This window comes from Gopherus flavomarginatus, chromosome 9 (genome assembly GCF_025201925.1).
Source record: "Gopherus flavomarginatus isolate rGopFla2 chromosome 9, rGopFla2.mat.asm, whole genome shotgun sequence".
NCBI lineage: Eukaryota > Metazoa > Chordata > Testudines > Testudinidae > Gopherus > Gopherus flavomarginatus.
Genome location: NC_066625.1, coordinates 53,640,112 through 53,658,125, shown reverse-complemented (window position 1 = coordinate 53,658,125; position 18,014 = coordinate 53,640,112). Strand labels below are relative to the sequence as shown.

Here is an 18,014-nt window from a genome sequence, read left to right as displayed (position 1 = left end):
CAGGAGGGGTGAGGGATGTATGAGGGGGCTCAGGCCAGGGAGTTGGGGTGTGAGTTGGGAGTGGGGTGCAGATGGGGTTCAGGCTCCAGCATACCACCGCTTACCTAAAGCGGCTCTGGGGTGGCAGTGGCGTGCACCGGGGACAGGGCAGGCTCCCTGCATGCCGGCCCTGTCCCCAGCCCCACGATGCTCCAGGAAGCACTGCGGCCCTTGAAGGGGGTGGGGGGTAGAGAGCTCTGCATGCGCTGCCCTTGCTGCGCCTCCAGGTACACCCCCCGAAGCTCCCATTGGCCGCGGTTCCCCGTTCCTGGCCAATGGGAGCTGTGGGGGCAGTGCCTGGAGGCAAGGGCAACGCACGGAGCCCTCTGCCCCCTCTGCCCGAGGGCCGCCGGGAAGTGGTGCTGGCCACTGCGGCACCATGGGGGGCAATCCCGCGGGCCAGATCCAAAGCCCTGAGAGGCCGGATCCGGCCCCCAGGCCGTAGTTTGCCCACTCCTATGTTAGGCCATCTAGTCCATCTCCCTGAGGCAAGTGTAGGATTGTTCCCTACTGCACAAAGCACTAGTCAATGTTCAATCTGGTTTTAAATCCCGCAAGTGACAGTACTTCTAGCACTACCTCTGGGAACCCATTCCTCAGGCTAAGAGATTTCACTATTGGGAAGCTTTTCTGATAATCTCCCCTTATTTTCCGATCATTTCAACCCATTGCATTCTCACGTATACCCCCTTTTACTTATACGCCTCTACCTCAATACAATGCAACCCGATATAACACAGATTCGCATTCAACGCAGTAAAGCTCTGACACGCTGCTCTGAGCAGCGTGTTAAGGGGGTCAGGCTGCGGCCGAGGGGTTGGATAAGGGGCAGAGGGTCTTGGGAGCGGTCGGGGCACCTCCTACCCTGCCATGGTCTAGGAGGCAGGAGCTGTGTGGGGGCAATTTTGAGGGCACCTCAGTCCCAGAGTGGCCCGGAAGCAGCCTGCTCTGTTTCCCTCGCCCCGGCCCCAGCCGTGTCGCTCAGGGGAGGAGGCTTGGGGAAAGGGATTTCCCTCCCTTCCCCCCCGCACTCACTGGCAGCGGCAGGAAGCGGAGCAGCCCGCCCCAAGCCCGCTCTACTCCACCAGCTCCCAGCAGCGGTGCTCCGCTTCCTGCCGCAGGTGAGTACGGGGGGTGTCCTTTCCCCAACATTCCCGCACTCATTGGCGGTGAGAAGTGGAGCGCCGCGGCTGGGAGGTGGCGGAGTGGAGCCGGCTGGGGCCGCGTTGCTCCGCTTCCCGCTGCAGGTGAGCACGGAGGGTGTCCTTTCCCCAACCTCCCCGCATTCACCGGCATTGGGAAGTGAAGCAGCCTGGCCCCAGCCTGCTCTACTCTGCCAGCTACGGCGCTCCGCTTCCCGCCACAGGTGAGTACTGGAGGCATCCTTTCCCCAGCCTCCCCGCACTCACCGGCAGCAGGAAGCAGAGCGGGAGGTGGCGGAGTGGAGTGGGCTGGGCCACGTTGCTCTGCCTCCTGCCGCTGCTGGTGAGTGCCTGTCAAGGGAGTGGAGGGTGTGGATAAGGGTTGGAGCAGTCAGGGGACAGGGAGCGGGGGATTGGGTGTGGGGGACTCTGGGGGTAATTAGGGACAGGGGTCTCTGGAGGGGGTGGTCAGGGAGCAAGGAACTGGGGGGCCAAAGCAAGTTCGATACAACGTGGTCTCACCTATAACATGGTAAGATATTTTGTTTCCCGAGGACCATGTTATATCGGGATAGAGGTGTGTTAAATAGTTTCTTTCCCTTTTGGAGTGTACACACTTCAAAAATGTGCAGACAGAGTCTTCTGTACCTTTAATTGATGCTTAGCTAAATGATACATAGTTATAAATGTCTTAATCTTATTACCGCCAACCTCCTTATCATTCTTGTAGTTCTTCCTCTAGTTCATTGCTATTTTTCTAGTAATGTGATTACCAGAACTGAACACAATATTCAGAGCCACCTACACTATTATTTTTCTGTTGTTTGCCATGCTTTTGGATGTCTGGCCCAAAATGTCATTGGCCTATCTTTGCTTTGCTACTGTGTTCCAGATAAACTCTCTACCCCTGAGTCTGAGTATCTGTAGGGATATTGGGAGCAGGCCACCTTCGTTCGTGTAGGGAGTCAGTTGTTGGGGCTGGAGAGATTACATGCAATAGCAGTGTTAGGTGGGAGGTGCCCAGGCCTAAATCACTTCTTGCTGCCGGGAATGAGTCTGCCAAAACTTTGTCTGCCTAATATAAACAAGTGGAGGATGGAGAGAATTTTCTCTTTGCCTGATCAAACTGCTGACACATCAGCTGGCCCTCATCTCTAGCATGAATCCAGTTAATCACAGAACTCAGTTTCAGTCAACAAACTTATGTAAAAAAAATGCCTGAAATGAATGTGCTGGACCTTAGCCAAGAAATTGGATGAAAGTTTATTTTGGAGCTGTAATCTAGCGTGAAAGTTAAGCAGGGAGTGTGTATAAGAGACATATAATCTAACGGCCTGAATTTGAAATTGATAAAGGTTGGATAAACAGTTATTCTAACATACAGAGCTCCGAGTACAGGAGGTCATTGTTTCTTGTTGTGCGGTTTATTTCCTTACTTATTTCTACTAAGATGCGTACAAACAAGACTTGTATTTATATTTGTCCTGGTGACATCTTCTAGTTCAACTAATGAGGTAAATTTCCCTCATCTTCTCTAAGAATTGCATCTTATAGAAGGCTATATCTTCATAACCTAATACTCGGGGAGTGGGGGGTGGGATGGGGGCCGGTTAAAAGAGAGCAAAGCCAGAGTATGGAAATGAAATCATCTTCTCAACTTGGCACTCTCCTACGTTGTCAAGTGCTCAGTATATTAAACTAAGGGTTTGGCTACACTGGAGAGTTGCAGCGCTGGTGGTGGGTTTACAGCGCTGCAACTTAGTAACTGTCCACATCTGCAAGGCACATCCAGCGTTGCAACTCCCTGGCTGCAGCGCTGGCTGTACACCTGGTCTGCTTGGGGTGTAACGATTGCAGCACTGGTGATGCAGCGCTGCTCATCAAGTGTGGCCACCAAAAGCGCTGTTACTGGCCTCCAGGGTATTAGGAGGTATCCCAGAATGCCTGCTCACAACAAACAGGAAGAATGGCTGAACTCTGAGCTTCCCGGAGCTACTTATCTAAAAAACAAACACAGCTGCTCTTTGCTCCAGCGAGCGAGCGGAGGCAGGGGAATTGCTTTGGAATGTTCACAGCTGTTTGCTTGAGGAGAGAGGGGAGTCCGTGTTGAGCAGCTGCTTATGTGGTCTGAAGGCTATTTAGGAGTGCATAATTTGCATTTAGCGAGTAAGAGAGGGGTGGGGGAAGGGCTCGAAATTTTTAAAATGATTGAAGGTTGGTGCTGTGTATCTTCCAGTCCTTAGAACTTGCAAGGCAGGGAGCTGAGGACAGTGTCAGCTCCAAAAATCCACTCTCTCTGTCTCCCCCACGCTCCCTGTCACTCTCCACCCGACCCCCGTTTTGAAAAGCACGTTGCAGCCACTTGAACGCTGGGATAGCTGCCCATAATGCACCACTCCCAACAGCACTGCAAATGCTGCAAATGTAGCCACACTGCAGCGCTGGTAGCTGTCAGTGTGGCCACACTGCAGCGCTTTCCCTACACAGCTGTACGAAGACAGCTGTAATCCTAGTGCTGTACAACTGTAAGTGTAGCCATACCCTAAGTAATAACTGAAAAGGGATCAGAGCAGTAAATTAGTAAACACTGCTCTTTTTGTTACAGTGTGTGGGGCAGGAGAGAGGATAAGTGATTCCTGTCTGTATAGTTTTCATAACGTCTTAAAGTCTAGGATGGAAAGCACTCTATAAATCTAAGGGATGGATCATTCTGCAGGGTCAGCTAACTTTCTGATGAGTCTCTCATATGGAATTCTACATTTGTTTCCAAAAAAAGCTGTCACTATACAGTAAGAAAGCAATCAGACATTGAGTTCCTTGTTTGTGCTTACGTGGGTAATGATAGAAAAGTTCCATTTCTGTATGTACCAGGTCTTCCCATCTTCCTCCATAAAGGGTAACTTCCTTTGTGTTAGGTGGGGAAGTTTCCTTCCACTAGGGAAATGCTAATAGCTGCATGGTGAAAGCTCTTATAACACTTGTGTGTTTGGCTATTGCTTACTCTGGGGAGCATTGGCATAAACTTGATTCTGGAGTTAGCGGATCAACCCTCTTGATCTTGCTGCAAGAACGGTTGATTCAGTATCTTTGGCCTCTTCCACCCTCTCTCGGCACAGATACAGAGTCTCTGTGGGTAATAACTGATTATCTGTTTAAACGGTCATGATTTCCTTTTGTTTAACTTGGTAACTTCCTTCTAACGATTAAAGGGTAGCAGCTGCTGGAGTAACAGGAAGAGAGGGAAGGTTCAGAGTGACAGGCCCCTCATTAGTGTCAGTGGTACTGAAATCTATTATTTCTGGATATCTGTAACAAAGAGGAACCCGAGTCATCGTCGTTTTCTCTCAAAAAGGCTCTATCTAAACTCACCAGTGAATCGCTAGTTGGGAAAGCAAACTTTCTAGTTATACAGGAAATAGCTACTTTTTAGTAATTTCTTTAATCTAGTCCTGTCTGTCTTGGATACTGATTGCCTTGTGAGAGCTCAGCATTGACTGACACCGTGATTGGTCTGTCTGATGAATGTAATAAGAACACAGTCACAGTTGCTGGGTTGATTCACAGGCAGTTAATGTCCAGCTCTTGCCATGCCTGAAGGGGGAAATCTGAGCCATTTGGGTGTGAATCCCTGCGTGCTCCTGCATCTTACTCCCAACACATGGCCCAGGGAATAATTTGGGAGGCTTTTGAAGTGGTATCATCACTGCAAAGATCAGGGGACTGGACAGCTGTGTTATGCCACTAATTTTTCAAAAGAAACTGTGGGTCTATCTGTCAGTGCATTTTATTGCCCTTTAAATAAGTTAATTTATAATGGGGGTGGTTAAGCACTGGAATGAATTACCTAGGGAAGTTGTGGAATCTCCATCATTGGAGATCTTTAAGAGCAGGTTAGACAAACACTTGTCAGGAATGGTCTGATAATACTTAGTCCTGCCATGAGTGGAGTAGATGACCTCTTGAGGTCCCTTCCAGTCCTATGATTTTGTAATGAACACAAGACTGGACAAATCCATTTGTACCAAAGCAACCCAGTGGACTACTGGGAAGTAATGTTTGGTAGCCCAGCCATTATTATAGTCAACTGTATGTTTCAGATAAATGTCTTAAGTAGACCCATGACTCATGGATCTTTTATTGCTTTTGATTCAAAATCCAGTACCCCGAAGGCTAGATGAAGGTGGCTGATGTTCCACTGTCAGTCCTGGTCTCTCTTCCACAGTTACGCTCACCTATCTTTTTAAAAAGGTTAATTCTATTAACCTGTCTCACTAAAGGGGATGCTCTGAATCTAGCAACCTTCATCCAACAGAGAGGAACTTTTGAGATTGCTGGGTCCAGCTCTCCAAACGCTGTTGTCTTAGGGACTTGCAATACTTTATTCAGTGGTTGTTCCCTGACCATTCACGTTCTGCTGTGTTTCTTCTTAATTTCTGCCCTCTTTGATTAAACAGCAGGTAAAATGAACAGATTGGGTTTTCCCCTTTGTCTCGTAAGTGACCATCTCTGTAGATTTTGGTTAAAGTGATTGTTTTGAAATGCAAGATACCCTGGCAGCTGTTTGCCTCTTGTATCTCGTAAACCAGTGGTTCCCAACCTTTTCTGGGTGGCGGGCGCTGGACATGGAGCCACCGAGGACCATGGCTGGTGGACAAGCATCCGCTGAAATGCTGCCGAGAAGTGGCAACATCAAGAAGCGTCGCTGCTGAACGATGCCTCTTGGTGACGCCGCATTTTGGCGGCGACGCCTCTTGATGATGCTTTTCAGTGGTATTTTGGCAGATGCTTGTCCACCGGCCAGTACATGGGTGCACGTAGATGCTCTGGTGGTGATAGTGGTGAAGGGGTAGTATGTTTTCTTGTAAGCTCTTCAGAAATGTAGCAGGAGCTTTAGAATGGAGAAGGCAGACTTCAAAACTGGGATCTGTTCCAGAGAAAAACCAACACTGAAGCCCGTACAATGCTTATCAGGTCTTTGGTCATCACTTATTTGAATCCATCCCTGAGGCTCTTCATGTGAATTACCCCCCAAATGCCCCTTTTGTTCCCTATTACACAATACTTAAAAAGAAAAGTTAAGTGTTGACCCAAAAAAATAAAAATCTGACTACCAAGAAAGCCTAGATGTCCTATTTATGAGAGCAAGAGGGGAGCAATTTGCCTGCTGTCTGCCACTGCTGCCCATCTGGAGAACTGAAGTGCGCCACGAATTTGAAGACCTCTGTCATGTCCCCCCCCCTTATTCTCCTCTTTTCCAAATTAAACATACCCAGTTTCTTCAGCCTTTGCTCAGATGGCTTGAATTCCATCCCTTTGATCATCTTTGTCGCTCACGTCTGGATCCTTTCCAGTTTCTCTATATCCTTTGTATACAGTGGTGGCCAAAAATTGGACACAGTACTCCAGCTGAGACCTAACCAGCGCTGAATAGAGTGGTACTATCACCTCTGTTAATACAACCCAAAATTGCATTTGCTTTTTTTGCAACAGCATCACATTAGCTAGTCTCCATTCACCTGATAAAGAGGCTGATTTGAATGAAAGATTATATATCACAGTTAGCTCTGCAGTTTAATATCTGAGTTTCTTAAGAACTCTTGGGTGAATCCCATCTGGTCCTGGTGACTTATTACTGTTTAATTTATCAATTTGCTCCAAAACCTCCTCTATCAACACCTCAATCTGGCTAAGTTCCTCAGATTTGTCACCTAAAAAGAATGGCTCGGGTGTGGGAATCTCCCTCACATCCTCTGTGAGGATGAAGACAGATGCAAAGATTTCCTTTAGCTGCTCTGCAATGGCCGTGTCTTCCCGAGTGCTCCTTTAGCACCTCAGTTGTCTAGTGGTCCCACTGATTTGTTTGTCCGGTGTCCTGCTTCTAATGTAGCTAAAAACGTTTTCACTGTTAATTTTTCTGCAGAATTTAAGCTTTAATTTATAGAAGAATTAAGGGGTTTTCTTAGCCCTTAAGGTTCTGAATCAAGTGTAAACCAATGTAGTACTGTCTTCCTGAGTCTACAGACAGATGTCTTAAGAGCCTCTGTCCATGTTCATAGCTTTACCAGCAGCAGAATGAGATACAGACGCTGGTCAGTTTCATATTTGCTACTCACAATCCTTGTGTCCAACATGAAACTGACAAGAATTATGCAGATTTTGTAAAGCTGCTCCTGCTTAGGAAAGCTGAGCAGCAACAGAGGTGGAAACTGGAGCTATTCCTGGTGGCAGAGGAACTAAAAATAGAAACCCTGGAGAAGGAATAGAACAAGACAAAACGCTCTCTCCATTGTAGTTGTCAGGAGGCTCTGGAAAGGGACAGAGAATTAGAGAATTTCCCTGCGTGCCCCTTACTGCAGCCAAAAGGCTGTGGATTTTGGGGGTGGGGAAGAGACCACTCCTCTTTTGCTTTCCAAGAGCTAGACTCGAGAGGGTGTGTATGAAACTTCATATGTCAGAGGCCCATACAAAAGGTAGGGCCTAAGAACAGCACTCTGGTAGCAATCCCATCACCCGTCTCAGCAGTTGAATAGTGGGGGTGGGTAGTAGGACTTCTCGTCTGGACATTGCACCTGGACCTTGCTTTTTAAAGCCACCATCCTCATTTCTTGTACTCCTGATTAGTGAGCTTAGCCCTTTTGCTGGTGGATGTCAGGTTTTTTCCAGCACTGTGTAGCCTCTGCTTACGCTGTGTGGTATAGTAATTGATTTGAATGGGTAACTTGTTCATAGGTCTATGCCAAGTTTGGAGTGTACTTTAGAAATAATTTCTACATTTCTTGGGTTAATGAGGATTTAGTGCTGCTGTGCATGTCATGGAATAGTTAATTTTATCTGCCTTTTTTCATGGGCAGCTGTAAAATATATATTAATATTAAAGTCTAAGCTGACCTATTTTATTATCTTGATTACTGAACAGTAAAGATCCACCTTCCAACCCAAACATAATTAAGCTTGGCTGGAGTTCAGTTCTGGTTGCAGTAGTGTTATTGTTTGCGGTTTACACGCTACCTCCTTGATTGCTTTCCTCCGAGTTTCTTTGTCTCTGTCAGCTTGTTTTAGATAAACCAGCCTGACTGGTTGGATCTTGCGTGAGCGCTGAGAAGGGAAGTTTTCTTGGTGTTTGCATGCTCCTGTGAAAAGAGCAATTAGGACAAAGTGTAATACTGGTTCAGGCCTTGCTGTTTGCATGCTATGATACTGTGTAATCTTACTGTACCTTTCTGTCAGCTCCAAGTAATGTCCCTTGCATTAACCCATTAACGGTATGTCTACACAGCAGTAAAACCTCCACAGCACTGCGTCTCAGAGCCCACTTCAGTTGATTCAGGCTCATGGAGCTCAGGCTGGAGAGCTAAAAATTGCAGTGTAGATGCCGGGCCAGAACCCAGGCTCTGAGAACCATCCCCCTTGGAGGATCTCAGAGCCCCCGTTCCAGCCCAAGCCTTAATGTCTACGCTGCGATTTTTAACCCTCTGAGCCCAAACCCCACTAGCCTGAGTCAGCTGACCTCGGTCAGCTGCAGCTGTGTCATAAGTCATGTACTGCAGTGTAGATGTATCCTAAGTGTTCTCGGTTGCCCGAGCTGTCAGACTGATGGAGCAGGCACACATTGTAACTTTAAGCATCCGGAGAGGGTGCTGCTGGTTTACCACCCCTTCTGTAAAGGAAAAACCTTCGGTTGTAATATGCCAAACGAGGTTGGTGTGAATTGCGGACCCGGAGTCCCAGCCCTCTGGTTAATGAGAATGCTGTGTAAAGTGTAAACAGGGAATCCCAGGACCCTGTCCTCCAGTTTAAAAATATCTGCATTGTTTAAAAGCAATTTGGGAGTCACAAGCCCCAGGTCAGAGAGGGGAGTGTATGTGAAATACCAAGTTTGGAGAGACCCTGAACCTGGGTCACTCAATCCTACCTCAGGCTAGAGAAACAAGATCTGATGAAGGAGCAAAGATATGAATGGGAATGAGCTATGGCTGAACCTCGCGTGACTCTGCAGGAAAAGAGGGTGTGTGAACACTGACAGGTGCGTGACTAGTTTGACAGGTTTAGGATTGTTAGTGGCTTAGGACTCTGAACGTTCAGCTTTTTGAAGTTGCTGCTATCAACTGTTTTAAATTACTTCTGATAATACACATGCTTGCATATGTGCGGCATGTAATAAAAGCTTGATTACAGAAAAGTCTTTTAATTAGCTGTTAACATGCAAGGTCAGGTGTTCAAAACTGTTCCAGGTCCCTGTAGCAGTAATATGTCTAGTTTGTTTCAACACATTCCTAGATGTTAAGGCCGAAAAGGGCCATTAGATCGAGCCTGACAACACAGGCCATTGAATTTCACTAAGTTACTCTAGCACTGAGCCCAATAATTTGTTTGACTAAAGCATATCTTCCTGAAAGGCATCTGGGCTTGAAGATCTTGAGAGATGGAAAATCCACCACTTCCGATGGTTTGTTCCAATGGTCCATGACTAGGGCTCCTAGGTGCTACAGGAATACAAATGATCACCTGCACTGTTAAAAAATTGTGCCTTGTTTCTAATTTGAATCTGGCTTTAACGTCATGCCATTGGTTCTTGTTTTGCTTCTCCACTAGATTAGAGCCTTTTAGTAGCTGGTGTTTTCTCCCTTTATGAAGGCACTTATACACCGTGCTTGAGTTACCTCTTGAGCTTCATTCTGAGCTCGATCTGTTTAGCTTAAGTCTCTCTCTGGAAGGCATCTTCTCCAGCCCTCAAATAGTTGTTGTGGCTCTCTTTGCACCCTGCTTTTCAACTTTTCAACATCCTGTTTGTAATGCGCACATGAGAACTGCACACAATATTCCCATCCTGGTCCCACCAATGCTTCCCTACTCCTCAGTTTGTATATCCACGAATTGTATTTGTCAGTTTTGCCATAGCATCACACTGGGAGTTCATGTTGAGTTGCTTGGTCACCGTGACTCCTGAATCCTTTTCAGAGTCACTGCTATCTAGGAGATAGTTCCCCGTTCTGTAGGTATTGCCTGCATTCCTTGTTCCTTGCAGTTGTGGTTGTATTAAAACCATTTTATTTGCATGAGCCCAGCCCACTCAGCAATCCAGATGACTCTGTATGTTTCCCTGTTGTCATTATTTACCACTCCACCAGTCTTTGTGATCCGCAACACCGTAAGTATAGACAAGGGCAAGCAGAGGGCTTACATTGATTAAGCTAAGGGGAACCTGAGCTAGCTCTCTTGGTGCAAACTCTGGCTTGCCCTTGTTGGTGCTTGGGAGTCGGCACCAGTGCAGCTACACCACTAGCTGAATTGACACTGTTCCTGAGTTCATATGTAGACTGCGTCTGTAACTGATACATGTATGAAAATGAATCAGGATTGATGTTTGTGACTGTTGCAGAAGTAGGGCAACGTTAATGAAAGTGCCAGATTTTTTGGCACTTCAGTCAGGCCCTGCACCTGGCACTTCATGCCATGCCTAAGCTGTGAAAGAGAGCTTCATCTCCTCGTGAGTGATGTACATTTTTTTTATCTGTAATGTATCTCCCATATGCTTCCTATGCCTCTCACTTGCCAGTCCCACAAAGTGACAACAGACAGAATGTTCAACAATAAATCCCAAAGCCTTCACTCATTCAGAGGCTGCTGATTGTTCCTGAATGCCTCTAGGCACTGCTGATTCAGTTCAGAGCAGCATATTCGAATTAGCCAAACAGAAGTGAGCCAAGAACTTGCTTGCCTGCCTGCAGTCATTCCCCCTCAAGCTCTGATTATCAAATATCATGAGCTAAGCAGAATTGAGCTGTGCTGGTATGTGGATGGGAGACCTGTAAGGAAATCCAGGTACTGCAGGGTGGAATATTGAGGGATGAGTATCATATATCCCTAGAGTTTTTACTGAGCTGTTATTCTAGCACAGTGCTAGAAGGTGCTGCCTTATTTGAGAACTTTTCATTGAGATGTTAAAGGTCTTGACGTGTGTGGTCAAAGATCCAGTGATATTTTGGAAGCACGTTCTTTCTACCAGATTCCCCCTGTATTTTGAATTGGATACAGTATTCTAAACTTTCTGTCCTAAGCGGTTATGTATTGCTGTCATGTGCCAGTTTACAGCTGCTGTGTTCCAACTCAGAGGGGTTTGCCTTTCTGTGGCAGGGAAGTGGATTTTCCAAAATTAGTGAAGTCTGTAAAATTCTAGGGATTCATTGCATGAAAGGTGCCCCATTAGTGCAAGTTCATTCTTGCTTAGAGTTGGAGTGGGGTAGAGAATTGGGTAGTCATAGCTCCAAATACTTTAAGTAAAAAAAATCTAGCTTGTTGTACTGTTGACTTCTTGGGATCTCACTGTAGAAGTGAGAAACCATCTCTGCTCTGCCATCCATTGCAGCAGGGTATGTTATTTTCAGCACTTCAGTCCTGCTGATCCAGTCTTTTTTTCCATTCCAGAGTTGGAGCAAGTCCTGGTGTGTTAGAGAATGGTGTTGCCAAACAACACACAAGTGTCTGAGAAACATTGAGAAATATATAATTACCTCTTCATTATTCTTGTGCCCATGTGATCCTGGCAGAAGTTCTGTCCCTCTGGAATTTTGTTGTGTGGAGAACCAGAGCAGATCCTGGAATGATACTGTTCTTGTTGGGATTTGGTGTTCTGTGATCAGATTTCTAGAGCCCTGCATGGATACAAAATTTGTATCCGCATCCGATATGCAAAAATCGTTCCCAGATATCCTCATCCACGGATGTCTGCAGATTTGCAGGGCTCTACAGATTTACCCGACAGGGCACAACTCAGGTGACCTTGACAGCTATCCTCCATTAGCTCAAAGATATTTGTTTACGTTACTTGTGTTAGGAATAACTTGAACAGATAATAAGGCTGGATTGAGCAAAATGTGTAGAGGTTGGTGGTCTCATCCTTTGGAGCCTCAGGATCCTTTAATTTGGCTGGTCATTATTGTCAAGTTAAGGTATAATGTCTTTCCTCTCCATGGGGTGCTTCTAGGTCACAGCTTCTGTTCCCTGGCTTCCAGTGCCACTAAAGTCTGTCACAGCCATGTGCACATCCCTTGTAATGAGTTTGAAGATGGTTTCTTGTGTTCAGGGTGTCATGGAAGCCCCTAGTAAAGAACCCAAGTAATTTAAAGAATAAGAGTGGAGTTTGCAGGCTACACAAGATCATCTCCCCCTAAAGGAGTTATCCCTGGCCAGAGAAACCTACGGTCCATATGATCCTTCCCACATTTATGATGATCCTCAAAGCCATGGGCTGCCCTTTGGATGGATGTCTGCCATATTATTCTAAGCCTGGCTGCTCTATGGGCTGTCACAATGCTGCATAAGTACTTGAAGGATGGCTCTCATGGGCTTGCAGAAGATGAGAGCTGTTAATAAACAGAACTAAAATAACTGCAGAATGCAACTGAACCATTTTAATTTCTCAGCCACATTCTGCATAGGGCTGGTTCTTAGACTGAGATATGCCATGGTAAAACTACCTCTACCTTGATATAACGCTGTCCTTGGGAGCCAAAAAATCTTACTGCATTATAGGTGAAACCGTGTTATAATGAACTAGCTTTGATCCACTGGAGCCCCGCCCCCCCCGGAGCACTGCTTTACTGCGTTATATCCAAATTCATGTTATATCAGATGGCGTTATATCGAGGTGGCGGTGTATCACAGTCACCAATCAGAAGCCTTTGAGCTGTTTGCTGCCTGATAAAGTCTATGGCTGGATTATTCAAAGGGGCTGGCAAGAGGTAGGTCCCTAAATACCATGGCAAAAACTCTTGAGAATCTCACTCTATATAGTTACAGGGCTTTAGTTGCTATCTTTCTGAGTTTAGAGGTATGGATTCCTGGCCAGGAAGCCAGCATCACCTGCTGAGTTGAGATCAATTCAGCCAGAGAAGACATTTGGGGTCTTTTGGAGGTTGTATAAAGTTTGAGATGAGGTGGTACAGTATAATGGGACTGTGAGAGACACTCTTTCATTTCTTCTGGTGGTGATGTGAAGCCACTCAGATTTAGGGGATTATTGGTGGTGTGAGTAACGTGGTGCCCTTGCCAGCTGTATGAATAAGAAGTTAGGTTGATGGAGGGAGAAATGTTTTTTGTTTTGAGACTTGTGAAGTAGGAAACTAGTTGGCTTTTATACAGTTTGCCCTCACAAATCCATCTAGCTTTTTCAGTTTATCCATGTATTACCCTCGCTGAGAGGGAGATTCCATCCTGGCATCTCTGGGGCAGTTTATCCTGGAGAGTCTGGGTTTAGAAACAATGTAACCACTGTCTCATTAAGGAGGGAAATGCTAATGTTTGTGGTAGCGGTAGTCAGATAGCACTGGGTAGGACATGGAGTAAGCAGGAGTTTGGGGAAACGTCCTTCCCAAAGATTCCTCAATCCAGAATTGCCACGCTCCCCTTGCTATCCTGTTCTTGAGCAGAAGCTGCTAGTTGGCAAGGACAGGGGTCTACTGAGAAGAGGTCACTTTTGCTGTTGAGCTTCCAGGATTAAGCTACTTCCAAAGAAACCTTTTTTTTGCAAGTTCTGGGCATGCTTGCAGTAAGAACTTGAGCCAGGAGGCCCCTTTTCCAATTAGTAATTGTGGTTTGTCCTCCAAGTTTGTTTCTTAGGAGCCTAGAGGAGAATGCAGGCTGTAGTGCAGCAGCCATTCTCACATCCCTTGAAGAAATAGTTCCCGTGGCAGTGTGCTGAAGAAGTGCAACAGCTAGCTAGTTGAGATTCAGATGGCTGCCTCTTGAAGGGAGCTGGAGCCTGCTGGGAGCACAGCTGCCGATCCACCTCCTTTAGAGACAAGTATCCTCTTTGTTATATTCATTTTGGAGTGGTCTGTCATTTAGTTCAGAACAGATCTTAACCCTCTGGAGGTATCTGATTATTCTGTCCTTCCTTCCCCTTCTCTTTGAATTGCAGACTCTGGGCTAGTCGTTCCCAGCGTCTCTTATGAACTGCACAAAAAGGTGCTTTCAGTAGCTGAGAAACATGGACTGACTCTGGAGCGCAGACTGGAGATGACTGGGGTGTGCGCCAGCCAGATGGCATTGAGTTTGCTCGGAGGACCCAACAGGTAAACAACCAAAAAATCCCTGCTGTGAATCTCCGCATTTGCCTTGTAAATGGAGTTTACAGAAACCAGCTTGTTCATCAAAGATATGGCCAAATGAAGTTGTATAAAATAGTCTCCAGTGAAAATCTTTGTAACTGTCACAGTCCAGGACACTGCATCTGTCCAGCAAGGACACCTGCTCTCAGGCGTCTGGCTCCCAGCCGGTGCCTTTCTTGGGTAGAGACCTGCATCTCTCCCTTCTGACCCAGGTGTATCCAGGCTGCACAGTTCCCTGCCTTCATTGTTCTCCCCAGCAGAGACAGGCTGCCCAAGCACACAGGTACAGGTGTAATTGTTAACAGCTGTGAGGTACCACACAGCATTTCCTATGCAGGCCGACTTTATTCTTAAGGTAAAACTCATTAAGGAGAAACATTAAAAGTAATAAAACAACCTATACAAATACTAATAAGCTTACCAGAGTTAACCCCAACCCTAATATGGAGCAGTTCTTCAGGTCCTGCTCCCTTCCCCACCCCCCGAATCCAAGGGTTACAAATTCATCACAGCTTCAGCTCAGAACAAGCACTCTCATAGCATCTTTAGTCTGCCCGCTATATCAGGTGGCCAGCCTGTGGCTCCGGAGCCACATGCGGCTCATCAGAAGTTACCATGCAGCTCCTTGTATAGGCACCAACTCTGGGCCTGGAGCTACAGGTGCCAACTTTCCAATGTGCTGGGGGGCAGGGGGTGCTCACTGTACAATCCCTGGCTCTGCCACAGACCCTGTCCCCCTTCCATCCCTTCCCACCCTTTCCTCTGAGCCTGCCATGCCCTCATCTCCTCCTCCTCTCCCCCAGAGCCTCCTGCACACCACGAAACAGCTGATCAGGTGTGAGGAGGCAGTGATCAGGCTGCAGGTGGGCAGGAGGTGCTGAGGGCAGGGGAGCTGATGAGGAGCTGCTGATGTATTACTGTGGCTCTTTGGCAACATACATTGGTAAATTCTGTCTCCTTCTCAGGCTCAGGTTGGCCACCCCTGCTCTATACAGTTCAGGGGTCTTTGATCTGGAGTTTCCAGGAGCAGGTAATTAGTAGACAATGGGTTTTCCCCTCCAGGCATCATTTGAAAAGGGAGAATTTGAAGTGGGTCATTTGCATTCCCCAGGTACAGGTGTCTCGCAACTTACGTGCATTTAACATGCGCGATTTCAGCTTTACGCTGAAAGGCCTGGAGTCTGGGAGGGGGTGTGTCCTCAAGTAGATGAGGCGTGGCCTCAAGATTTAAAGGTCCTAGGGCACCAGCTGTAGCTGGAAGTCCTAGGGCCTTTAAATCACCCAGAGGGCTCCCAGCTGCAGAGGTGGCTGGTAGCCCCTGGGGCGAACTAAAGGGCCCGAGGCTCCAGCCACCGTGGAGTTTCGGGCCCTTTAAATGCCAGCCTCAGCCCGGCTGCCAAAGCTGCGGGCGGAATTTAAAGGGCTCCTCCGGGCTCCCCACCATGGCAGGAAGCCTGATGGAGCCCTTTAAATCCTGCCTGCAGTTTTGGTAGCTGGGCACGGGGGTGGGGAGCCCTTTAAATCCCGCCTGCAGCTCCAGCGGCGAGACCGGGGGGCATTTAAAGGGCTCCACCGGGCTCCCCACCGTGGTGGGAAGCCTGGTGGAGCCCTTTAAATCCCGCCCATAGCTCCGGCGGCGGGACCGAGGGGACATTTAAAGGGCTCCCGCCCCACCGCCTGAGCTGCGGGCGGGATTTAAAGGGTTGGGGTTTTGACTATACGTGGTTTTCGCTTTACGCGATAACCACGGAACGGAACCCCCGCCTAAGATGTGACAGACCTGTACTTCCTTGGAAATCCACTTCACACCTGTTGTTCCCAAAAGTCCTTTGAAATTCTGAATACCATTCAGAGATTGCACTGGTCTGTCTCCTAAAGAAGGTACATACATAGGGCTTGTCTACACTAGCAACATTAAAGCGCTCTGACAAAAGCACCTCCGCGAGGGGCATAGCTCTGTCTATACTGGCATATTACAGCACTGAAACTTGCAGTGCTCAGGGAGGTGTTTTTTTTCACACCCCTGAGTGAGAAAGTTGCAGCGCTGTAAAGTGCCAGTGTAGACAAGCCTGTACAGTTCCACAGTAAAACATACCCAGTTGCATGTTTAATATAATGGACCTCAATAACGGTAAACTTAATTTTATAAAGTTTCAATAATTCAGAAAGTTCATTCAGGATATTGCAGGGTATTGTCGATCTATCACAGTAACTACTACATAGTACATACAGGGCTGTGCTAATCCAGATGGCCAGATGTTGCTTTGTCTAGATGCTCTCCCCCTTGTCTGGACACAGAAGCACTATTCTAGCCTGTTATGCAACCCCCACACCGTATTCATGCGTCAGTCCTCAAATGACCATGAAAACGAGATCGTAATCCAGATAATCTAAATGCCAACCTTGGGGAGAGCTTTGCCTATAGTCTCACTTCCTTATTGTCCCTCCCCCTACATTGTATGTATACAGAGCACCAGGAAACCCTCTTGGAGAGACCGTCCTTGTTCCAGTACTCTGGATGTACTGAGTTACTCATGGCTTCACCTGGGTTTCTATATCCCAGAACGAGTAATGTCCCTCGGTCAAATACAAAATCAACAGAGGAGGAAATAAAGAATAACTCAATTCCTGGTGGAAACTTTTTCAAAGAAGCTAACTCAGGGAAGACTTAACTCAAGAAAGATGAAAACACTTTATAATTTCAGATTAGCTGATCCTTTGCATGAATAATGACACCCTTCTATAAGTATTTATTTTAAATGTCATTTTTTTAAAGGCAGATGCCAATAAAAACAAAACTCAAGAACTAAGAGGAATGCACCATCTAGTTACAATATTACTTAGGTTTTTTAAAAAAACTTGAATCCAGTTTGGGAGTCTTAATCTTTTCCTGGGGCCTAATTTGACAGGAGGTCAGATATGCAGTTGGTCCTGTCTGCATGTGTGCGTGCACACACCCTTTATGTGAGCAAAAACCTGCCTTCAGTGTGCAGTCACTAACTAGTCAAGTAGACACATAATTGCAATACACTTTTAAGCCTGATTTACATGACCCTAAGATTTTAAGGTATTTTCCTCCCACTGAAGAAAGAGCATTAACTCCCACTTCTGTTGTGTAGCTAATGCTGCACCTCAATCCAATGTTTCACAAAACATTGTCTACACAGCAGCAGCGCTTTCCCTAACAATTGATGCTTGCTTATGCCTTGAGATCATTCATGAGGCTGCCTTGCTGGATAGAAAGTAGACACATCCACTTAATCTGTTATTGCACCTGAAACTGGTGGTGCATGGAGGTAATGGGAGTGCTTTAAAAATACGGTAGTATGAATTATTTTCTACCTTTTAATATATCTGATCGGTCTGAGGTGAACCCTAAGTTCATGGTGGCATTGCTATGCTTTAAAAAGCTCTTATTCATTCATTCCTTTCTTGGGCTCAAAACAAGCCCATTGGAGAGGGGCAAAATGGCTCTTTTATTCTCCCTGTGTTGCACTGTATGCTACTATAGAACAATGGTCTCACAGCAAAGCCCCACAAAAAGAGAGCCAAACAAAGGAAAAGGTGAAACCATAGAACTCCAACCTGCTTGAACTGCAACACCTTCTCAGCATCCAATGGAAGTGCCCCTTGTTTTGAAACAGAGCCCTTGTGGACGGGGTATTGGTGAGATGAATAGAATAGTGCTGCAAGGTTCCAGAGTTTTGCTGTCTGTTTTACCTTC

At 46.6% G+C, this 18,014-nt stretch overlaps 1 protein-coding gene across 8 annotated transcripts in view; it reads left to right on the top strand.

Annotated features, from left to right (window-relative positions):
* Positions 1-18,014, top strand: part of EDC3 (enhancer of mRNA decapping 3) — a 74,927-nt gene that overhangs the window by 51,178 nt on the left and 5,735 nt on the right. For all 8 annotated transcript variants that reach the window (XM_050966809.1, XM_050966807.1, XM_050966804.1 and 5 more), the window contains one exon: positions 14,101-14,254. In XM_050966809.1, the coding sequence (XP_050822766.1) occupies positions 14,101-14,254 (154 nt within the window). The remainder of the gene's footprint in view (positions 1-14,100; positions 14,255-18,014) is intronic.